The following is a 26,236-nucleotide window of genomic DNA, read 5'->3' as shown; positions in this document are numbered from 1 at the left end:
TTTTATAACAATATGCCGGGTTGAGTCATCAGCAAAGAGGTGGAGACCATTTTCTACTTGGGAAGTTAGAACGTCGATGTACATAAAAAAAAGAGTAGGGGTCCTAGTACACTTCCATGTGGCACACCAGCAGTGAGGGTCTTGGATGTTGAATCGCAACCATCTAGGACAAGTGCCTGCTGCCCATTTGCTAAGAAAGATGAAATCGATGATAAAGTTTTCCCCTTCGCCCTCCCAGTAGTCCTTGACTGGTCCCCCTTTTCTTCCAAGGTTAATAAAAACGCATTGCTCAGCCGATATTCGATTTCAATTACCGAACCGCCTTCCTTTTATGCAGCACCATCGTAAAGGCAAGACCGTTTCAAAGAAACTTTTTGTTTAATTTTTGTCAAACTAAAATAGTTACAAGGCTGCAAATTTGGTTGACAATTCACACTAGTGTGAATTCTCGCAAGACGTCTAAAAATATCTTAAAGGGAATCGTCACATTTTGAAACGACATTGTATATTTATTGGTCCCATCGTTATCGACTTATCAATACAGAGCAGTCAAAACTCTGCAATGAAATAACGATGATTCCGCAAAACTCTGCAATTAAATAACGATGATGATTCCTTACATAATAATAAATCAATGATGATATCATAACGTATTATGAAGATGGTTAAAAACTACGAGTGATCGGTTGATAAACAAAGCGAAGACGAGTGTCATACAAAGATCACGTTTTATCTCGATAATGCGCCTCTCTATCTCATAGGTCAATAAGTTTGCAGAATCATGCAAAGATATGGAGGATTATTGGATCTTACGAATACAGTTCAGTGTCCATTTCATATTGTTAAATCAGGGCTAGACACCCTGTTACCAGCGACAGTGTTTGTCGAGTGCAAAGAAGCGACTGAAGAATTGATAACTATATTCTTTAGTTTGTCAGCCAGAACATCAAATAGACATGCACGGACTGTACTCTGAATAATGTCGACCTCATTCATGACTGTCCGCGATTAGCTGATCATATTGGTTAAATTTCATGTTTGCCTGCGTTATACAAGAAAATCTGTTGAAGAATGGATACTGCCGAATCTTGAACAATCATATTCCTACAGGCTAGATGGTAACAAAGTTTTAAGGTGACACGGACAGGGAGCGGGCTGCAACCTTTGGATGACTTGAAGATATATCGGTGATAAACATTTTTGTACAAAAAAGGACACGGGTAGCTGATTATTGAGGATGGCATCAAGTCAAGAAGACAATACATCATCGTCGAAGTCGATCGATGAGGTGGATATCAAGCCGACACGACAACGATCTAGCGCCATCAAAGACATCTACGAACAACCTGACGATAACGGTTACCAGATGGACAACAAAGATAATGACGTCGTGAAGCTCAAACGTCGGTTGACCCTCCTCGATGGCGTCGCCATCAACATTGGGATCATCATCGGATCCGGGATCTTCGTGTCTCCGAAGGGAGTCCTGAATGGTGTCGGCAGCGTCGGTGCGACCATGGTGGTATGGGCCGTTTGCGGAGTCTTCTCCATGATCGGTGCTCTCTGCTATGCCGAGTTGGGTACCATGATCCCAGCTTCCGGTGGTGCCTATGCCTACATCCAGCTTATCTACGGTGACTTCTTCGGCTTCATGCGTCTCTGGATTGCGGCCGTCATGGCTCAACCGGGATCACTGGCTGTCGTTGTTCTGACATTCGCAAGCTACAGTCTTCAACCACTTTACCCCTATGTAGAATGTCCGCCGCCTAGGACACCCACTGTACTCATTGCTATAACTTGTACCAGTAAGTTTAATGGTTCCATATCATCTCTTCGTAGTTTGATTTATTATGATTTGCCCAAATTATCAAGAAGAAGCAGAATAGTCCTATGTCAGCATCTTTCTGAGAGTTGACTTATGCTTATTGAGAAAATAAGGACCTGAATGCAAAGACGAATTTACGATTCAAATAAAACTTACTAACGGCCGCATTATTTACTTATAACTCCCACACGTGGTCCTATATCTTGTGGTCAAATCTTCAGCCATTATAATACGAAATGTATACGTTCATCATTTTTATAAGAATCTCATTGACATTTAATCGCAACTGAACCAACGTTGCTGTTTAAAGAAATCTGGCATAATCTGAATGCATTTTATGAGATAAGCTTTGAGCCAAGAACAGGCTTCATGATTTATCAATAAATATAAAATAAACGACAGTACTTAATATGACTGTATTAAAGAATAAATCTAAGTGATAGTAATAGAAAAGTATGTTTGAGCCTTTTCCCCCCTAAAATGCGAAATATTCCCCAAGACGATAGATATCAGAGATTTACTACTTTCATTCCGCAGTCGTGGTTACACTAATAAATGCCGTTAGTGTTCGGTGGTCAAGCTGGCTTCAAGATGTGACGACTTTTTGTAAAGTTGGCGCTCTTGTCATCATTATCATCTCTGGTATGCTAGAACTTGCTACAGGTAACTACCCTTTGATTTTATTTTAGAATTGTTTAGAAATATCGCAAAGAAATTAAGACCTTAATGATTTAAATTGACTTTATTTCATATATTTCACGAGTATAAATAATACAAAAAACACAACATGATATATATCAAACGTGGCATGATAAATTTAAATTAACTACAGCGATTTGAAATTAAAGACAATTAAAAATATGGTGAAATAATTATGAGGGAACCTGCATAAAAAAGCAAAGCTTGTTGAGTCGACAGGATCTAGAAAAAGTGGCCCTCGCAACGTTGGTTCTCTCTCCTCAAAAGCATGACACAGGGGCAACATTTGGAATTGAGAAAGAGAAAAGATTATAAGTCTACCAGTTTCTAATGTTACTCACCCCATGTGGGATCGTATTGATCTACGGAGATCTTTTAATAAACTAAACATCAAGACCACAAAGATCATCATGTCGTCGTGGAGAGACTCTACGAAACGGCAATATTGTACTTACATCAAGAAATCGAAAAACTTGAGTTCCAGTAAACATTTGAATTATTTATTATCTACTTTGGAAATTCTTTGAATTTCCAACGGAACTCTTTGAGCAAGGAGCCAGCTATAGTACGATAAACCTGAACCAGCAAATTTCTCCCTTTTCTTTGCTTTTCTGTCATAAAAAGCACATAGGGACGCATTTTGGCAGTGATATGTGCTATAAGCATGTTGGTATTATTATCATTATTATTATTATTATTATTATCATCATTATTATTATTATTCCTCTAGACAGGATCAAGTCCGTATTTTTTCTTGAATACCTTTGCTCTAACAAAAAGCACCAAGTAATTCCAAGTGCAATGAAGAACTTTACACTACTAATGTCCGAGAGTCTTTCTTTTCAATCTGGTTGTACCCAAGATAGCTGCCTTCTGAATGTCGTACATCCGAAGATGAGGAGAGATCTTGGTTATGCAGGCTTCCATCCCCTTATTCACCATTCCTGAGTGACCAATGATGACTGGTGTGACCTCTGCCTTCACGTTCCACATCCTCTCGATCTCAATCCTTATGTCTTGATATGGGAGCTGTTTGTCTCTTTCCTTTACAGCAATGTTGATATCATGGGGAACAGAGACCTCAATGATATTTACTTCGTTGTTGTCTCTGACGATGATGTCCGGCTTGTTGCAGTTGATGGTTCTATCCGTTAGTATGCCACAGTTCCAATATATAATGCTGTTATTGATCGTGGTGTTCGTTTGTGACTAATGTTCCCAAGCGTGATCACAAGTCATTTTACCGCGATTCTTCAGTAGTTGCCAATGGATAAGTTTGGCAATATTGTCATGTCTTGTGATGTACTCAGTTCCAGCAAGAGTCGAACATGCTGATACCAAATGCATTAATGTTTCAGTTTCGTCGGTGTCTGCTCTGAGGATAGATCTTTCGTAGGCACGGGTCCTAATCACCTGGTCCTGAATAGCATAGATGAACCCTTCAGTTTCACCTGTTAGTCCCGCCGACTAAAGCCATTGATGGGTGTCCTTCTGGTCTACGAACTCCCGATGTGTTTGTTTTTCATGGCGGCCATGAAGTCGCTTGGATATAAGTTGTTCTTAAAGTTTCCTGTGAAAGGAGCATTTAAGTCTTACCTTCTCTTTTTCACCGTAGGTAGTGTCGAGGGATATACGCGTCAGTATATCACGTGGATTGGATAGGTAGTTGGCGAGGTTCGTTGCTTCCATGTTCTAGACCATCTCAATTGGTTGTAGACCTCTTCCTCCAAGATCACGGGGTAGGTACAACCTTTCGATTGTGGCCTTCGGGTGATGTAATCTGTGCATCGTTAATTGCTTTCTGGTCATAATATCTAGGCCACATACATCAGCTAGTCTCCAATTTACAATACCAAAACTGTATCTAAGCACAGGAATGGCTAAAGTGTTGATCGCTTCAATCTTACTTTTGGCATTCAGTTCGGATCTGAGAATCAGCCCGAGTCTTTTTAGTATTCTGATGTTGCCTTCTCCTTCATTGTGTTATGACTAATGACATCATTCTCAGCTATGCCTAGCTATTTACATGTCGAATCATAAGTCAGTTCCTTGATTGATGTTTCCTCATCTTGCACAAACATGTCGCCTGTATTTACCCTCCTTCCTCGTATAAGTGTAACTTTGGCACACTTGTCTATACCAAACGACATATTGATGTCGCTGAAGTGTTTAAGTACTGCCATCATCTTGCGAGGTTCATCGTCCTTTTTTGCAAAGAGTTTGATTTCATCCATATATATCAGATGATTTACTGTCGTAGATACATCTTGCTCTTTGTATCTGTAGTAAGAGAGAGCATACTGGATTGAGAGCTAAGCAGAATAAAAGAGGAGATAAGGAATCTCCTTGAAATATTTATCTCTTGATTCGGACCCCCTCCACCGTCATCGAACGGGTGCCTATCGTAAGCGAAAGAGTAGTGCTCCATTGTTTCATACCTGCTGATATACACTTGACTATGTGTGGATTGATGTGATACATCTGTAGAACTTTGATGATCCGAATCATCCAACTATGGGGTACGCTGTCAAATGCCTTCCTGTAGTCTATCCAAGCCATGGATAGATTGGTCTGCCTTTGGGGATCATTACCTATTATTGCTTTGTTTGTCATTAAGTGATCTTTACAACCCTTCTTTCCTTTCCGACAACCTTTCTGAGTGACCTCCATTATGTCATGATCATCGATGTGTCGTTCGATGTGCATGGCAAGCGTTGATGTCAGCAGCTTATACACAGTATTGAGGCAAATGATTGGACGATAGTTCTTAGGTTGTTTTGGATCTTTGTACAGTAGATAGGTCCTTCCAATTGGCCGCCATTTCTCAATAGTCCTATTCCCTTTGATAATGTCATTGATGATTTTCAGTAGATTAGTATGAATTCTACCAAACCTCTTTATCCAGAAGTTTTGTACACCATCTGGTCCAGGGCTCTTCCAGTTCTGAGTGTTCATTATGATATTGTGTAGCTCAGGTAAGGTCAGGTCTATTAGCTGCTGAGCGGGCACGTTAGACCATTTGTCTGCTTTCGACTGAATCCAGGGAGTTTCTTCGTGAGTGATATCATTATCCCAAAGTTCTTTCCAGTAGTTCTTCATATCATCTGCCGATGGAACATATTTCGCCTCATCTTTGAATCCAGCTCATGAAAGAATTTCTTTCTGTTTCCATGGAAGAGTTTATTCTGCCGTTTGAAATGATTACTCTTGTATCTCTTAACACGGTGTTTGAGAGTATTTATCTTCATATTGAGGGTTCCTATAACAGTTTTCCTAGTACGGGTCTTATCGTCAATGCGATATTTCTTCTGAAGTCTTTTGGCATTGCTCTTCATCCGATTGGATTTGATGTTTCCCTTATCTACTTCTCCGAGTTGGGCCACGTCTTTATGAAGTTCTGCTATCTTAGTTTTTAGCCTTTTCTTCTATTCAGGAGTCTTCTTCTTATGTTCTTTTGATTGGTAGAGTGGTTTGATGAATGTAACTTGAGTTATTATTATTACATGTATTATCATTATTATTATTATTATTATTATTAAACATTTCAAGGAGTGCCTTGTCAACTTTTTTAGTCCTGGTGGGTGTTTCATTAAGCTGTTCGTAAGATAAGAGCGACTTTGAGAACGACTGGTGATCCCTTCTTTTGGTAAATGGTATACACCATTGGCAATGGTTTAGCGCGTAAGAAAGGTTCACTAGTCGTTACGACAGCTTTATGAAACGGCCTCTTGGATAGACACTTTACAGTCGGGAACCATCTTTAAGTGCATCGCGTCTTGAAAGGAACCTTGCAGCTCTGCCTGCCTAAACCTAGATACTCAAATATTTGGAATGTGAAGTGAGTTTTGAACTATTGGCGTAGGGTTTCGCGTGCTAGAGGCACTGGCGTAAATCCCGGGGGGATGGGGGGATATATCCCCCCCACTTTTCGAGGAGGGGGGGATGGCCTGTACAAACATCCCCCCCCACTTTTTACGAAAGAAATGAAAAAAAAATCACAAGAGATAATTGTTTTAATGGTGAAAATTCTTCCTAAAATACCGCTTAACAAATAAAACAATATTATTGAATCATAAAATGCAAATAAAGAGCCAGTTCACCATTTCCAAACGAAATACTTATGTCCTTATTATAACATTGAAGAGAAACCCCCGTTTCTTCCAATTCATCAATGTTGGGGTCTTTGGGAAGGGATTAAGATGGAATGTCAATTTTTTTTTAATGTAATCTCTAATAAAACCATTAAACCATCATGGGGTAAAAAAGATAATAATATTGGAGGGGTATTTGCCTTATGGACATACAGTGACGTAACTACGGGGGGCATAGGGGCACACCCCCCCCCCCCCCATCGGCTGACACACAAAAACGGGGAAAGGGGGGGGAAGGAGAAAAGAGGGAGAAAGGAAGAGAAACGTAGTGGGAAAGAAGAAAATATTATTCATTATAATGTTATATTATAATTATGTTACATTACATAAGAAACATTTTTATCATAACTTTATGAAACATAATTTGCCCAGGGCCTACGTCTTCATTGTTCCTGGTGCTCGCATTGTCTGTTTAACGAAATATATAATCATGTTGTACTAAAACATCCCGTTTTCAAGTCAATATAAACCAAATATATTTCCTAGCACTTGAGTTATTTGAATAAATTGAATTGAAATTCAAAATTGAATTTTTGATATTCAGATCAGAAGAAGGGACATTTTAAGGACTGATTTTAGGAATTCATGAAGAGCAGACATATTAAATTGAATTGAAATTGAATAGTTATCATTTTTTTATGTAGTGACATATGCTTCTTTTTCATGACTCAAAAAGTGATTGCCCCATGTTAAGGTCTTCGTATATATGAACGTGATTACGTTCGCATTAGTGGATTGGTGAGATATGTCTGCTCTTCATGAATTCCTAAAATCAGTCCTTCTAATGTCCCTTCTTCTGATCTGAATATCAAAAAATTTCAGCTCGCGCTTCGTGCTCGCATCATTTGGTTAATGAAATACGTATGGTCCTAGTTAATTCCTACAAAGAAACCTTAATTAGAATGCCCCATTTCAGGTCTGAATTATCTAAATTTTCAGCTCGCGCTTCGCGCTCGCAATGTTTAGCGAGACAGGTACCTATCATGATTACACAAATTTGATTATAATGTCCCTTTTTAGGTGTGAATATTAAAAAAAAATTCAGCTCGCGCTTCGCGCTCGCATTATTTGATCAGTGAGATACATATCCGTTTAATGACATTGTCCTTAAAATGTCTCTATTAGGTCAGTATAACTGGCAACTGAGCGCGATTCGCGCGCTCACTAGCGCACTCACTCAGTGATTCAAACATTTTGCTGGTGCCCCCCAATGCCGTGACACACGGTACGCCACTGTGGACATATCAATGACAATTCCTTGCATATCTAAAAACACGAGTGCAAAAAAAAATGCCAAAAAATTTCAGTCATCCCCCCCCCACCCATCAACACGGATTAACGCCAGTGGCTAGAGGCCTCCGTCTAAAACTCTTAACTTCAGCACAACGGGTGCAGTCGATTGTTACACCAATTAAACTTGGAAACATGACACTTAGGAATAGGGCTGTTACCTTTTGTTTTGATGATGGCCTTTGAAGCAAGATAGGCCTGGTATTGTGGAAGGTGTTCTTACTTTAGAAACTTTCCCGTCAGACAAGTGTTTATGTATTATTCGTTATCTTAAACAGATCATTGAGGGATAAAGAGAAATCGCTAGTAATCAGTTACCAGAAGTCACTTTACTTACTTTTACTTTTATCCCACGATACTTGTAGGACTATGCCTGTTCATCGGTTCAAGGAAATAAACTGTATGCTCCACACTATCAGTTTCAAATAGTTGCATGTAGATAGAAAATTCATGACTCAAAGTCATACACAAAAGCAATATCCTTCCAATGATTATCAAGCCGATTCTTAAAGGAATTTACAGAAGGTGCTGAAACCACATTTTCTGGAAGACTGTTCCAAGAACTTATAACTCGATTTGAAAAGAAGAACTTCCTTACATCTAGCCTTGCATAATGCTTCTCAAGTTTCTGTGAATAGACTGTAGTCCTCCCTTCCTTACTGCGTACAAGCAGATCTATGATAGAGTCATATATACCACATAAAGGGGACTTCTAAACATTTATTAAAGGGATGGTCCAGGCTGGAGATATTTATATCTCAATAAATAGAGTAAAATTCACAGAGCAAAATGCTGAAAATTTGATCAAAATTTGAATACGATTTTTTTTAATTTTAAACATTTTGATTATTCCGGTGAAACAGTAGGCATGTCTTTATGAATATTCATTAGTAGGGCTAATGATGTCATATCCCCACTTTTTCTTTTGTATTTTATTATATGAAGTTATTATAATTTATTATTACAAATCTTTCTCAAATTCTAACTCTTTTTTTACCAATAATAATGTTACGCAGGAAATACAGAAAATTTCAAAAACTCATTTGAAGGAACAGAACTGAGTGGATTGGGGATCGCCCTGTACTCTGGTCTGTTTTCCTATGCAGGATGGTAAGATAATGACCTCCATTTACCTCTGACGCATGTTGTGGTTTCTCATCGGCCCTTCATCGTCGAAAGGAGGCAGTAAATACTTAATCAAAATTTCAACAAAAAAAATCAAAAGCTTCTGCTTGACCAATTAAATTGTAAAGGGAACAACATTCTTTTTAAGATGAAAAAAAAAACACAGAAATACAGTAGGATCATTGTCCTTCATCAATTGGACTTGGAATTAGCTCTTTTGAAGAATTTTCGGTGATACATTAGGTTTTTGGAATTCATAATGCATAACCATTGGACAAGATCTTTGAAAAAAAAATTTACGAATCACATCATTAATGAAAATGAAAATTTATATAAGATTCTGCTTTCTTAAATTACTTTTCATTCAGGTAACTATGCCAACTCATTTTTTAATATTGTTTAAGTTATAGTACTAATTTCAAGTATTTTATCTATTACTACAATATTTTTTTTGTCATTGCTATTATATTATTATTAATGTCATTATTGTTATCATTATAATTATTATAGTCATCATTATGATTATTCTTTTATTATTATTATTATTATTCTCATCATCATCATAATTATTAGTATTCTTACTATAATAATCATTAAGTTATCTATTGAAGTGTTTCTTTTTATGAAGGGAATGTATAAATATCAATGATATAATGTTTATATTCCATATCTAGAAGAATGCGAAAGATTACGTGATATTATTATAAGAAGTAGCCTTCAAGCCATAACAATGCCAATCGATTCTAGGTCCACAAAATTTTGGTAGATAATTTATTATTTTAATGTTCTTTATTTACCATATATTTTATGTGATGCAATATAATGTCAAACTCTATTTTCAGGTACGCTCTAAACATTGTTGTGGAAGAATTGAAAGACCCTTACAAGTAAGGAAGCATCAAGTTTGAGAACATATATCATGTATAACGGGAAGTTAAGTCATACATGTAAATATGAAATAAAATGTAATGATATATATATATATATATATATATATATATATATATATATGAATAATCATGTATCTGTTATGTCTTTGTAATTTCACTTTTTATGTCCATTTCAACCTGCCTTGAACCATTATATATTTTGTGACTACGTGATCAAGACCTTGCATTCTGGGTAATAGAAGGGTCCGGGGACTGTTTACGTAATGCAGTATTGTAGTTCTTGCTGGTATAGACACTAAAACACATTCAAAATGGTATTCAATTTATTGAACTAGTATTAGACAATGATAAAGATCGCATACATCTTTATCCATTATTAAACAAGAATGAACAGCATTTATACAAGATTATGTCTTCATTCCACTTATATCCATTTTCTTGTGAACATTCACATTATTGGGTGAGGTGCCTATTGACTTAAATCATTCATTGTTGTTTGTCATATTAATTGAGATCATTTCAGCGGGAACGCTTGGGAATTTGTAGATATTGAGAAGAGGAGCAAGAAGAAAGTAACATCACCAGGACCGTCGCTAAAGGGGGGGTGGGGGTGCGACACCCCCCACTACTCTGGATATCGTCGGTAAATCTGCGCTGACGTCGGGGAAAAAACTAAGAAAAGGGGCAAAAGAAAAAAAAAAGGAAAAAAGAAAGAATAGGGAAAGAAAAGATAGAGAAAAAGAAAGAAAAAAAAGTCCTTAATATGTCATTTCTCATATCAGTTAAATTTGAAAAAGAGTTTCATACAAAAAGTTGTTAGAATGTTGAGTTTTCTGGTCTGTAATGTCAGCTCGCGCTTCGCGCTCGCATCAATCGTTTTATTAAGACATCCATCCTCTTCATGGTAACAAGGTATTGTTCAGGTATAATAATAAAAAATGTTCAGCTCGCGCTTCACGCTCACATTTCTGAATTGGTAAGATATGTGTTGTATTCATGGATCACTCTTACAGGTCTTTTCGCAGGCCGTTAAAAATTTCAGCTCGCGCTTCGCGCTCGCATGAATCCACATCTAGTTGATGATTACAAAAGCTGCTCCAAATTTTCCATTTCCAGGTCTACATATATATAATATAAACAAAAATGAGCTGGCATGGTAATTTATATTCAGGCCACATGAATTACCTCATCTTGTTTCTAAGAATCAAAATTTAGTTAGGAATAACCCCTAAAAAATGATTTTGGCTTCCGCGACGAGGAAAATGTGAATGAAAATATTTTCCTCCACCCCCCATCCCTCCTATTCACGAAAGCCGGATCTGCCACTGGGTATGACAAAAGAAAATGTGATTGAGGATAAAGAGGAACTTTACCATGACGCATGGTCGTCGGACGTAAGTAATCGGTACTGATATTTGTCCGTAATCAGGGCCTCCTCACCCCCTACTGGAAAATGCCTCGCGACACCCCTGCGTTCGACGTAATATCTCACGAAAATTGTTATCAAAATTGCCATGTCATGGTATGACATCGGTCGAAGTAGACTGATTCTCTTCAGATAGACAGCAATGTGTCGTATTCCAAGACGCGTCCAGAGTGATTTCTTACAGATCTATTCAGGTGTGCCACAAGGGACATCTTTAATCTTAACTAGTAATTAGATAAACCGGGCTATTGCATGCATTAAAAAGATTAAATGTTACTTGAATCGACGCATTCTTAAGCATCTTTATCATGCTCTTATTCTCTAATGTATAGATTATTGTTCGGTTGTTTGGGGGTAAGTGTAAAAAGAAATATTTGCTTAAATTGCAGATGACGTAAAACAGATATGCAAGATTAGTCCTCAATGCAGACTATCGTACGACAAAGGATGTCCTTTAGTTTTAAGCAATCTCCAAAGGCAAAGTATTGAAACTCGAATCAACTACCACTACTCTGGTTTATTATGACTTATCATCATTTATTTGACCAAATCATGATTCAAACACAAATGACTTTTATACATACAGTAGAAAAAAAAGAAATAATACAGAATGGAGCAGTGCTACTTGCTGGTCAGGGGTAATAAACACATAATAAATAGCTGTTGCTCGGAAGCATATCACCCCCCCATATGTAGCACTAGTGAAATTTCTAAAGTATAAAAGATTTATGAAAATGCATAAGCAGATGGATGTTTTAGATTTGTCAGTATGTCTAAGTATGTTTTCATGACGTATTTTTCTTTTTGTCCTCGTTTGTACATTTTACACGTCACCGAGTCATTTTTTGTTTATTGTTACATTTTTTTTCCATATACCCATTATGATTTCAAATTAAATGTAATGTGTACTATGCCATTTTGTATAAATGATATTCATTGTGTTTTGAATTGTCAGTGTTCCAAATTATTTATCAATTTTACCTACTCTGATTTTTGCTTATTTGTTTTGATGTAACTTTCTTTATCTCAATTATATTCATCGTCTTTTATATCGTCTATTGATTTTAATCAAGGTTTATAATTTGTTTCTATTCACTCTATGTGATAGCATTGATATTTTATGTAATTTTTGTTTATGTATTGTATTTTTCTTGTAAATTCTAATTGTAATTCTATGTATACAGGACTGTTTGGTAAAACAGACCTTTGGGCACTGACAAGATTTCCCTGGTTTTTTTAAATTGAATAAATAAATAAATAAATATTATTTTTACTGATATTACTTTAGTTGCGTTTTGACAGATTTCTTCAATAAATTACTGTAGACGTTAAAAAAACATGAGTTTAGTTTTTTATCGATTCCTTATACATATTAAAGAAATCGACTTCATAAATAATGCAAAGGGTTATCATTGACCAAATAATAGATTTCATGGGTGAAATAATAATAATTCAAATTCTTGGGGAAAAAAAGAATGTGCTAAAGAGAACGTGCCCCCGTTTATTATTAGTTAACCACAACACTTTACACTTTCTTAAAGTCGATTTAGTTTTTATGTTTGGAAATCCGCCCCAGGCAAAGACAAACACTGAAAGATAATTAAGAACTTTAAATTACTGATAAAAAATCACTTTATCTTCTATCAACAGAAGTAACCTTTTATTTTGTTTCCTTCTCAGAAATCTACCTCGTGCAATCGTCATCACCATTATCACTGTAACAATAGTCTACGTCCTAACAAACGTTGCTTATTTCGCTGCTCTTTCACCGGAAGAACTCCTCGCTTCAAATGCCGTGGCAGTGGTTAGTATCATTGAAATATTTGAATCAAATTGGCAACCTTCAAGGATTATATGACAATTGAGAAATTCTTATTGCTTTATTTTTGTAAATACATCAATAGGTTTCGGTACCATCACTTTGTCACTCGAAATGGGCGCCAATAGGTTTTAATTATGGAAATAATTTTCAAGATATATAGATTTATCATAACTTATTTTAGCTTTAGAATGTAATGTTGCTTTTTATTTTAATGAAGACTTGTATTCCCTTTCATGTAAGTCTCATTTTTGATAGATTTTTATTCTCTTCCATTTTTATTTCATCCAGTATTATCAGGGCGCCAGGAATGTGATCTATAATACAGATTCGAAAATGTAATTTATGTACATAATGCAATAAATACTACCTATTAAAATCAGGTATTGAATAGAAAATTATGTTAAGGAGACACCACGAAGTCCTTAAAACTTTAAGGATCATGCATTTTAACATTAATGTTTCTTTTCTTTTATCATTGACATTTCTCACACTCATTTACCTGACAGACATATGGGGCTAAGGTTCTCGGAAGCTTTGCTTGGATCATGCCCTTAGCTGTGGCTCTCTCAACCTTTGGCTCAGCTAATGGAAACATGCTGACCTCATCTAGGTACAGTGGCGTAACTACGGGGGGGGGGGCATGGGGGGGGGCACGTGCCCCCCCCCCCCCATCGGCTGACAAAAAAAAAAAAAAAAAAAACGGGGAAAAGTAGAAAAAGAGGGAGAAAGGAAGAGAAACGTAGTGGGAAAGAAGACATTATTGTTCATTATAATGTTATATTATATCATAATTATGTTACGTTATATTACATAAGAAACATTTTTTATAACTTTATGAAACATGATTCGCTCAGGGCCTATGTCTTCATTGTTCCTGGTGCTCGCATTGTCTGTTTACCGAGATATGTAATCCTGTTATACTAAAACCTCCCGTTTTCAAGTCAATATTCACCAAACTGCCAAATATATTCCCTCGCACTTCGAGTTATTGTTTTATGTACAATAGTATGCTTCTTTTTCATGACTACTTAAAGTGATTGCCCCATGTTAAGGTCTTGATATAAAACATTTTCTGTCCGTGCTTACGTTCGCAGTAGTGGATTGGTGAAATATGTCTGCTCTCCATGAATTCCTAGAATCAGTCCTTAAATGTCCCTCTTTCTAATCTGAATATCAAAATTTGCAGCTCGCGCTTCGCGCTCGCATCATACGGTCTTCGTGAATTTCTACCAACAAGCCTTAGAATGCCCCTCTTCAGGTCTGAATTTCCTAAGTTTTCAGCTCGAGCTTCGCGCTCGCAAGATTTGACTAGTGAGATGGGTATGTTAATCATGATTACAAGTGCTTTATGTGCATGTTTAGATGTAATTCTAACAAAATCAGCATGCGCTTATTGGCACTCGCATTAGATGACTATGGTGAGATGTGTATACTCTTAATGGATTCCTAAAATATAGTCCTTAAAATCTTCCTGTTTGGGGGTCAATATTTACAAAAATTTCAGCTCGCGCTTCGCGCTCGCATTATTTAGCGAGACAGGTACATATCATGATTACAAAAAATTGATTATAATGTCCCTTTTTAGGTCTGAATATCAACAATTTTAAGCTCGCGCTTCGCGCTCGCATTATTTGACCACTGAGAGACATATCCGTTTAATAGCACTGTCCTTAAAATGTCTCTATTAGGTATACCTGGCAACTGGGCGCGCTTCGCGCGCTCACTTAGTGACTCAAAATTTTTGCTGGTGCCCCCCCCCCAATGCCGTGACCCACGGTACGCCACTGTCTAGGTATACATTCATTATCCAGGGACAGGGGCTGTTTCACGGGGGGGGGGGCGGCCGGTGGGCATGGGTGACCATTCCCTATGATATTTCAAGAAGTGAGAAAGAAATTTTAAGACAAAAATAAACTGTTGCGTCATTGATTTTTATCTTGTATGCATTGTAACCATTACAGTTCAGTATATCGACTATGAGGATGAATATATTCAATAAAATCCTTCTGTCAATCAATCATTCAATCAATAAAGCATTCAAAAAACAGAAAATGGGAAAGAAAATGAAAGAAAAACATTGAAAAGGGAGAATATAGTAGCGTTAACTCTATATTATCCTTATTATTCAGTCGGGTATAAAAATCAATCCGAAGAATCATAACCATCTTCATTATTTTCTGATATCATTTTTACTATTTTTCTTCTCCACAGATTATTTTTTGCTGGTGCTCGTGAGAATCACTTACCCGACCTCCTTTCCATGATCAACATCGAGAAAAAGACACCTGTACCATCATTATTATTTACTGTGAGTATATTACTACCATGGGTTTATCGTTATTTAATTAAAATTAATAGTCCATTTACCATTAGTTTATTATTGAAAATATTTTGTTTACCATAAGTTCATTGTTGAGAATAATGTGTTTGCCATATAATGTGTACAATGGGTAAATGATACCAGTATAGGCCCCCATTCCACAAAAAGGAGACCTTTGAAGGATCTTTCAAAGACCAAAAATTGGCAAGGTCTTACAGCAGTCTCCAAGATCACTGAAATTTGTCATCTCTGTGGAATGGCTAAAAAAGACCCCTCAAAGAACTCAAAAAAAGTGATTGGTACTTCTTGTACTGAACTTAGACTAGTCCTGTATAGATCTTTCAATGGTCTTTCAGTGGTCTTTTATGCAACAAGTGATCTTTCAGAATTCTTTCTGTGGACTTTGCCTGGTCTTTCAATGATCTTTCTGTGATCTTTCATGAGTCTTACAGTGATCTCCGCAAAAATCTTGAGAGACTGCCGAAAGATCATGGAAAGACTAATAAGAACTTCGACAGTTCATTGAAAGACCACTGAAAGACCATCAAAAGACCATTTTCCTGTAAGACCGCTGAAAGACTGTTTTGAACCGTTTCAAAAAGTTTTGGAGATCATGGAGACCATGAAGACCACTGAAAGATCCATCAGGAATCGTGAAAGACCTCGGAGATCTTTGAAAGTTCGTTGAAAGACCTTTGAAAGTTCATGGTCTTACAGCAGTCTTTCAGATGTCTTGCTCCCTGTTAAAATTGGGGTTTAATCAGTTTTAATATTACAAATATTTATCATTTACCATTACTACAGTTATGCCCTTAACTCTGCTTAAATCGACTTTCTATAAAATACATCTTATAATTGCCAAAGCTGGACAATTCCAGACCAGTGAAAGATGACTGGAATTATTTACATCTTGTACATAGTAGTTGGGCATATACTCATGGTTCAAATAGATCCAACTTGGGTAGAAATAACCCCTATAATAGAGTATATTCAGTTGCAAGGTATATACTCTTTATTTACTGACATTAGTAAGGTAATTATTTGACATTAAATACCCAAACCCTACAATAACCATCTTTATTATACTATATTATACTATTCAATTCAATTCATTCTTTACTGGAAATATGTCGTGGCCACACATTATACGAAAACACAATAAAACATATACACGTCATTAAAAAGCTAGAATAATGCACTTTGAAGGACACTGCTCATTTATTTACATTTAAAATTAATTACACCAACATAAAACTGGGTAAATGAAGAAATGACGTGTTCAAGAAAGGGCAATTTATAAACTGAAATTGTTAAGTATTTAACTGAAGTTATTGATAATTATATCCTAATAGCGATTAAAAAAGAAAAGGAATCAAAATATTGTAGAGGCAATTCACTTTAAACGAAATTGGACAAATGAAAATTCCAATGATACATATATATGCACTGTTTGAAAGAAATCCGAAAAAGGTAAATTTGCGAAGAAGAACATGTATTTTGACGAAATCCATAAATAAAATTTTAGTAAAATGATCGAAGTACAGTATGTATTAAAAGTTTTTTTTATTACTAATGCATTTGTACATTAGAAGTAAACCAGTTAAAATGAAAGATGTTTCGTTCAAATATGTTTCTATATTGCACAATAGCAAGACGAAGAAAGCAAGATTCGACGGAGAAAAACATGTGATGTGATTCCAAAACAAACAACGTTTTAATATTAAAAATATAGAAAGATAAGAGGGGTGTGGAACAAACTGATGAACACGCCCAGTTGATTGATGTTCAATGTTTACATTCGATTATCACAGTTCATATTTTTCCGATTTGGTTTTGCAACCAAATAGATAAAGGGATGAATGAGCCCGAGTACCGACTAGTCCGCCCTTGTCGTATACACTTCATCGAACGCAACCTTCTTCCTGAAGGCAAGATCTCAAACAGGTAGTTAAGACTGTGATTTTTTTAGACATTCTATCATTTGTCTTGTTAAAGCTAGGGTTACACCAAAACCGAATTCTCCCGAATAAAATCGGACCGATTCTGCCCGAATATAGCCTGATTCGGATGGATTTGGTGGTTTCGGAAACTATTCGTCTCTGATTCCCGAATAGAGACCAGTGGGTCCGGAATAGGTCCCGATTCAGCGCAGAATCACCGAGAAACGACCCGAATCAATTTTAGCCATCCCGAATAAAGCCGAATGCCACCCGAATAGTGGCAACAATCGAGCCAAAGGTGCCAAGAAGCGAGTTGAATGTGAACCAATTGATCCGATTTTAGCCGAATGATGACCCGAATGCTTACCCGAATCTGAACGAATTATGGCCAAATGCACCGAGCTCGGATCACGTTACGCCCCGAATACGGCCTGATTCGGATGGATTCGGAACCTATTCGTCTCTGATTCGGGGAGCACCCCCAAATTAGAGACGAATGGGTGCCGATTCAGCGCAGAATCGCCAAGATTTGATCCGAATCAATATCGGCCATCCCGAATAAAGCCGAATGCCACCCGAATAGTGACAAGACTCAGCCAAAGGTGGCCAGAATCAAGCCAAATATGGCCTGATTGCTCTGATTACAACCGAATGACGACCCAAATGTTGACGCGAATCGGAACGAATATGGCCGAATGCGCCGACCGTTACTCCATGAATGATGCGAATAGGTCCGAATCTGCCCCAAATAAACCGAATGCCTCCCCTAATCTAACCAAATGTCATCCGAATACATCCCGAACGTGGCCCGAATGAAATTTGTTGTGGCAACAACCGGGAGTATTTTGGAAATTATTCTGCTGGTTCTGAACATTTCAAAACGAGCCGAACTCCTCCACGAATGTTCCCGAATCCATCCCGAATTGTCTCGCATTCGCGGAGGGGGAACAGAGTACTCCCGAATTCATCCGAATACTTGTATCCGGATGAATTCGCAGCTGATTCGATTCCAGTGTAACCCAGGCTTAACACAATTGAAAAGAAAAATGCTCTCGACAATGCATTTGTAGAAAAGACGGAGGATAGACGTAGTATAGCTTATATAATCAACATGATAACCATAAATAGTGTATTTAAACAATAATACTCTCCTTTTGACAATTTATCTTTATCTGCTGCTCACTCAATATATCTCAATATGATTTGTGGATCAAAGTGCACAGTAGAAATACCTTAACTAGGTTGTTAGCTAATTCATCTTTTTCTGGTTAAGTTATTAATGATAATGTACTCATTAACTTGGATATATTAGTCTATATCATCTATAAGTACAGGCCTGATATCCTGTTTTAGTGGTATAACATGATATTCACCTTGCACTGTATATTTATTTTAAAAAAATAATAATTGAGTATTATAAAAAGTGGACTATGCCAATGCCAAATCTTACAATCATACAATTCTGGGAGGAAATTGTATGAATTTCAACCATCTGTAATTTCTTTTACTATCATTTTCCCTACTATTATTTATAGTTTCACCACACACTTTATATGAGAATTACTTTCTTTTCTTGTTTCAAACAATGATTTTCAATAATTATAGATAATAGAAATGCCCTTTAAGTCAAGGGCGGCGCCAAGGCATTTTAATAGGGATGACCTAAGGACAGCATCATTTCTTTTTTTCCTAAGTATATGGGTAGAATCGAGTTACCATACCATTTTTGGTACTCTTCCATCTTTTTCTTCCTCTCTTTCTCCTTTTTTTTCCTTCTTCATATTTAAACAAATTCGAAAAAATTATAGGGGATGGCAGTTCTTCGCATTTATCCCTTTGAAAAAGTTTTGACAATCGTGCGTACCTAAATTTGTTCTATTTCATTTTCTTTTTGAAAGTCTTTGCAATATCTTTATAAAGTACATGCACATAATTTTCATTGCAATATAATGACTTTTCAATGTTCATATTGACTTATTTCTTTTTCCTTTCTGGCAGTCTTTGCTCACCATACTCTACTCAATGGCTGGCGATGTGTTCACAATTATCAACTATTTCAACTTTGTGACGTGGCTAACCAGCGGTCTAGCTGTAGCTGGCCTATTGTGGTTGCGTTATAAGGAACCCGACCGGCCAAGACCATACAAGGTTAGATTAATGAGTTTTCTTTTTCAAGCCACAGCCATCTCATTCTCTTTCTCCGACTCCTCTTACGAGTTCTTGGGTCCATTCACCCTCGTTTTTTCTCCTCTGTCGTTTCATATTTCTCATCATGATCTTCCCCCTTTCATCTCCTAAACTTTCCTCTTCTTTTCTAATTATCATCTTCTTCTTCTTTTCATCTTTTCAATGAATAATGGAGGGCGTATGAATAGACGAACCTACATCTTATTCATGTATCCTATGTATGTTCCATACTGGAATTCACATTCTCTTACTCATCTCAAAACTATCGAGATGCAAAACAAATATTACCGTTTTGCAATTACAGATAGCCAGGGGTATTCCCAGAATTTTCACTCCCAAAAAGTCTTGAAAGGAACATTTTCCCATACTAATAAAATCTTTTGACCAGCACAAACAATATTACAATAGGTCCTCAAAAAAGTTTGAAGGGGACACATGACCCTTTGCCCTCCCCCCCCCCCCCCCCTCGATCGGCATGTACTAGTCCAGTCAGACTGCAGGTCCCAAGAAAGTGGCTTCTTTCATCCAAGTGATATTCATGACTTGAGATGTTTTGCATATTTAATGAGCTTGATGCGGACCAAAACACCTCTTTTCATTCGGTCATTGCTGCTCTAATTATGCATCGAATTTCATGAATTTGGTACCATTGTATAACGAAGAAGTATCATTCTTTCAGGTCATGTGTTTGGATTTATTCAATAATTTTGTAATATATTTTAAAATTTTGATCTAAAATATGCTACAAAATAGATATTTTCACCTGACAAAAGCTGCTATTTTCACACTTTATTTTTGTTTGAGCCCAAATGATTTTTATATCATGATAAAGCTGAATATGTATGCTTTGAAATGATATAGGTTTCAAAATAAGAATTGGTTTAATCGGGTCAAGATCACACTTTTCATTTGCCAAGTACATAAAGCAGCTTGAAAACAAGAATACTGCACTCTGATTGGTCAAAGAGACCGCACACTGGCAAATTCCAACGGTTCCAGTGCCTGGGTTCGTGGGAAGGTCACACTTCCCATGTGGTAATCTCCTCAAATACCCCGCGCCTGTTGTTCTGTGAATCTTATCCAGCCAATCAGAACTCTGGATTTCATGCAAGTACACAATTTCAGAAATCTCGTCTTGTACCTTGGTGGGAAAAGTGTGATCTTGACCCGATTAAAAGGTGCTGCATATCAAGAGTGGCATTGTGAGAAAGTACAGAAGTTCAGCTTTATGTTGATATAAATAACATTGAGGCTCAAAATAAAAAGTTTTGCACAATTTGCAAAAGAAAACAGAGGAAGAAAATTCAGTTTTGAGGCACATTTTCAGGCCAGAAATTTACTTATTTAACAGAATATTGTATACAAAATAAATGACCACTATGAAAGAGTAACTTTTACTCTATCTGATGGTGCAATAATATTTCATTTAACTTGAGGTTAAAACAGGTAAATTCTTAGAGAAAGAAAATCTCACGAATCACGACATTTTGCAAGGAGGAGGATTCAGCCACGAGATGATTTGGATGAATCTGGCCTTTTTGCTCATTAGCATAGGGACCTGCGGTCTGACTGAGTCACTCTATACTCATCTCTGTTTCTCTCTTAACCCTCTCCAGGTACATATAAGTCTTCCAATTATCTTCGTCCTCGCATGCATCTTCCTCATCGTCATGGGAACCATCGCCGCCCCCATAGACACTGCTATCGGTTTCGCTATCATGTGCACAGGAATTCCGGTCTATTTCTTCATCGTCAAACCCAAGAAGAAACCTGAGATAGTCGTCAAAGCTAATGGTGAGTAGTGTGAACAGACCCTTTTGCCAAATCAAGTCTTTATTCAATATTTCTCCAATAAAAATATACACAAAAATTAATGCTAGCGGTAAAGGTGACACGAAATGTGCTCCTGCGACAATTGCTCCACGATTAATTTCGTATAATTTTATAGGTTTGCAATAGGGTTTTTATGTTGGGAGCTGGGTGTAGCATGTAGGGTTAGTTTAGGATAGGGTATAGTGTTAAACCCAGGGTTGAAGTTGGCCATTCTATTAGTGTGTGGAATTCAGAGCGGAGCAATTGTCGCCGGAGCAAATATCATGGAATCAATGTGAATGACAGATAAAATGTTATATTACATACACAAAATATATAATTCAAATAAGTTGAATGTGCCTCTGTCCATCAAGGTATACTATAGACCGTTTTCCAAATCAAATTCAATATTTTCTACAGCAGCAATTGACACAAATGCTGAATGTCATTATACATAAAACAAAATTCAAATATACAATTCAATATACTTAAAAGTTTTCAAATAAGTTGAATGTCCCTCCATCCATTTAAGATATAAAATAAATTTATGCTGTTGCAAAAATAGGTTTTCTTCTCAGTGATTTTTTTTTTTTGGGGGGGGGGGTTAAAGGTACAAGTGATATCCACAAGAATGCAATTAGGAATAGATTGTATGTAAATGTGTACAAACAGATGGTAAATGCAAAATATTGGAATGCCATTTTCTTCAACGTATCATTCGTTCTCTTTTCAGATTTGGTCACTCGTTGGTTCCAGAAGTTGATGCTTGTTGTGGCTGAAGAGAGATAGTGTCATTCAAATTGAACAGCCATCTTGGTACTCCAGGCCTCACTGACCAAAATCTTGAAGTGAGCGGGGCTCCATCGTACAAAGAACTGTGACAGAAAAATCAATCTCAGATTGTTATCGATCTCAGCTTGAGTAGTATAGTTGAGGCATTGGTAATTTACATTAATTGCAATTTGAGTCTGAATTCTTTGTGAGACATGGTCCAGGGGGGCATAACATAAAGCTCAGCGATTGATTGCAGGGCTGATTTCTACAATCGATTGCATAGATTATTGTGTATGATCAATCGTAAGACTCGGCCCTACACTCAATCGCTATTAAAGTTTTATGTCACAGGGCCAGCTCTCATTAAAGATCGCCTTAAATAGTTGATCAGGATTTGTCTATCATGCCATTCAAAAGGACATACTGTATGCCTTTGGTATCTGTAAATATACATGGTGACCTATACATTTGCAAAATCATGAATTATGAATGTATGGTGCACTGTCAGGCATACTAACCGCCTTTTCACACGGTAAAAAAATTGTAATTTGAATGATTCCAGAGAAAAATAGGGCTAATGACAATATTTAGCACATGTGAAACTAAACTAGAATCATGAACGCTAATCACAGTCACAATTACAATAGCAATCATCATTACAATGATTCAAGATTCACGTGTGAAAAGGCCCCAACATTTTAGTTTTTTTTAAAGGACTTGAGATATTGGAAGCCATCATGTATGGGCAGGTTAACATTGCACCTTATATTCATATTTTTAGGTAGTGAGGAGGGCATTCTTTCTCTATTCCCTCACAAAAGAATTCGTATACAACTTTATACTCTAGCATTTACTATTTCTAAAGGGGCATTATTGGTCACTTGAAAAGGAGGTTGTACAAACGCCCCTTTTCATCAATATTTTACGAACAGGGACCTTAGTTTTGTGGAATCTGCTCTTTGGGGGCAAGCAAAATAAATGTTTGTATCTCTTTCATGATTTTTACCTTTGAAGAGACGATAAGAAACAAAGAAACACTTCAAACATTTTCTTTTTAAGAAATAATTTTGCTCCAAAAAAGGATGCCTTTTATTTTATGCAATAGACAAGTGTAAATGTGGGATTTTTTAAGTTATGGAGGAGGAAGATGAATGTGTGCATATTTTGCTGTGTTAGATGGATATTATGAAGAAACTTTTATAATCCTGATAGTTTAAAAAGTGAAAAGCAAGCTAGGGTTATCCCTGAAATGTATTGTATCTATAGATGAAATGGTATTGAGTAAGTAATAGAGTTTTTAATTGTATTGATGATTGTTTGGAATTGTACAACTACTACAACCGACTCTGATTTCAGGAGTAAATTCTTGAAAATAGGATATTTTTAGATGGACTCTTAGTAAACATGTAACTATAATAATTGTATTTGTTTTGACAGAATTTACTATACACTTAAAGGGATGGTCCAGGCTGGAAATATTTATATCTCAGTAAATAGAGTAAAATTCACAAAGCAAAATGCTGAAAATATGATCAAAATCGGATGACAAATGACAAAGTTATTAAATTTTAAAGATTTGCATTATTCCGGTGAAACAGTTCTAGGCATGTCTTTATGAATATTCATTAGGTGGGTTGATGATGTCATATCCCCATTTGTTCTTTTGTATTTTATTATATGAAATTAGGTTTATTCAAAAAATTTCTACCAAGAACTAAAACAATTGGATTGACAACTGATTAAGTGCATTAGTTATTTATTGCCACAAATAATGGAGACACATCATCTACACATGTATGGGAAAAATGAAACATTTATGGTTTCATGTAATAACATAAGAAAAAGGTAAGTGGGGATGTGACATCATCAGCCCACCTAATGAATATTCATGACGATGTGCATATAACTGTTTTCACAAAATATTGATAAACTTTAAAATTCAATAACTTTGTTATTTATTATCCGATTTTGATGAAATTTTCAGCATTTTGCTCTGTGAATTTTACTCTATTTATTAAGATATAAATATTTTCAGCCCGGACCATCCCTTTAAAGGACAAAGACTTTTGCTCACAAATTGTTTACAGAAAGAGGTGTAATATGTACTTTACACTTTTTGATGTATAAATCAATAAGCAGTACTCTTATAAATGTATATTCATCTTTATTTTTTCACCATTATTGCTGATAACTATAAAATAAATGTTGCATGATGGGAAATGAAAAGCAGTTCTCTATGGCATTGTGTGTGTTTATCGGTTACAGGTATTTACAACACTAAAACCTCTTGCCCTTTTTAGTCCTCAGCGGTTAGAAGGGAGATGATTAAGTGTATCATACAATATAAGTTCTATTTGTTTCATTAGTTGTCAGGTTTTGGTCTATTTTCTGCATTTATATAAATCTAGAAGTAAACTAGATTTTAATTCGTCATGCGGACGAATTAGGTGGTCTGTCGTATAGATAGATAAACAGGAAAAAAATATTTAAACAGATATTAGATTGAAAAATAGATAGACAAACAGATTTACATAATCAAACAGATACATACAAGAAAGATAATTATATTAGATGGATGGAGTGATGGATGGAGAGATAAATTATAGGTGGTTATATTAATAAAACATAGACATATATAGATAGATATAGAGAGACAGACATATAGATAGAGAGACAGACATATAGATAGATAGAGAGACAGACTTATAGATAGAGAGATAGATTGATAGATATATAGATATATAGATAGATAGAGAGATGATTGGTGGTTATATTAATAAAACATATATAAACATATAGATAGAAAGAGAGACAGACAGATAGATAGATAGACAGATAGATAGACAGACATATATATAGATAGAGAGACAGACATATCATGAAGCTATTACGAGCTATCTCGTAATAGCTTCATGCTGCGTGGTCCTATCGCGTTATGTAAGCGGGCTCTAACTTTCGCCTGGCGGCTCGCCAATTGATGTTAGATATCGTTCCTTCGCCCGAAGGAAGCGATAACAAAGGATTAAGAGAGAAATTGGAAGATGGTTCTCCTTCTCGTGATAGCTTCATGGATAGATAGACAGACATATAGATAGACAAACATATAGATAGACAGAGAGACAGAAATATAGATAGATAGAGAGACAGACATATAGATAGATATATAGATAGATAGATAGATAGATAGATAGATAGATAGATAGATAGATAGATAGATAGATAGATAGATAGATAGATAGATAGATAGATAGACATATAGATAGATACAGAGACAGACATATAGATTGATAGAGATCGAGACAGAGATAGATAGAGAGACAGACATATAGATGAATTGAGAGACAGACATATAGATAGATAGATAGATAGATAGACAGATAGATAGATAGATAGAGAGACAGACAGACAGATAGATAGATAGATATATAGATAGATAGATAGATAGAGACAGGCAGATGGATGGATAGATAGATAGACATATCTAAACAGATAGATACATATATATTAGACAGAGAGAGAGAGAGAGAGATAAACAGACAGATAGATATACAATGTAGGTAGATAGACAGACAGACATATGGATAGATAGAGAGAGAGGGACGTATTCAAACAGAAAGATATATATTAGACAGAGAGATAGATATGTCATGTAGGTAGATAGACAGACAGATAAATAGATATGATATAAAAAAGTAATTATAATCTGTTTTATTTTGCAATATTTTAGCTATTATTTGTTAGAATTCTTATAATTGATCGTGGGCAAGATAGCTAAAAAAAAAAAAAAAAAAAAAAAAATCATGTTCACCCGCGGACTCGAACCCCTGCCTGCATGATGGAATGAGAAGTAAGTCTGACGCCTAACCGATTGAGCTAGAATATTACCCATAGACTTAACACGTAAGCAAAACACCAGAATCTCAAATCCAATCTTGCAAGTGAATTACGGGCATGATCCCGACATCTGATCGGAAA

At 36.2% G+C, this 26,236-nt stretch overlaps 1 protein-coding gene across 2 annotated transcripts; it reads left to right on the top strand.

Moving 5' to 3' along the window:
• The first annotated feature begins 939 nt into the window (after positions 1 to 939).
• On the top strand, positions 940 to 24,483 carry LOC129272782 (Y+L amino acid transporter 2-like). 2 transcript variants are annotated; one of them, XR_010295344.1, is made up of 12 exons: positions 941 to 1,805; positions 2,363 to 2,488; positions 8,982 to 9,075; positions 9,933 to 9,977; positions 13,087 to 13,210; positions 13,735 to 13,838; positions 15,440 to 15,536; positions 19,487 to 19,636; positions 21,292 to 21,469; positions 22,221 to 23,201; positions 23,498 to 23,586; positions 24,281 to 24,483. XR_010295344.1 is itself a non-coding variant. In XM_064107919.1 (10 exons), exons 1-10 carry the CDS (start codon positions 1,238 to 1,240, stop codon positions 22,274 to 22,276), a joined length of 1,542 nt encoding a protein of 513 aa, XP_063963989.1. In that variant the 5' UTR covers positions 940 to 1,237; the 3' UTR covers positions 22,277 to 24,483. The 2 variants fall into 2 exon arrangements, 1 of the variants encoding a protein (XP_063963989.1); XM_064107919.1 differs by having other exon boundaries at positions 940 to 1,805; positions 22,221 to 24,483.
• Positions 24,484 to 26,236: the final 1,753 nt, after the last annotated feature.

The sequence above is a fragment of the Lytechinus pictus genome, chromosome 12 (genome assembly GCF_037042905.1).
Source record: "Lytechinus pictus isolate F3 Inbred chromosome 12, Lp3.0, whole genome shotgun sequence".
Taxonomy (NCBI): domain Eukaryota; kingdom Metazoa; phylum Echinodermata; class Echinoidea; order Temnopleuroida; family Toxopneustidae; genus Lytechinus; species Lytechinus pictus.
Note: the sequence above shows the minus strand (reverse complement) of the source record. Positions and strands in the feature narration are given on the sequence as shown.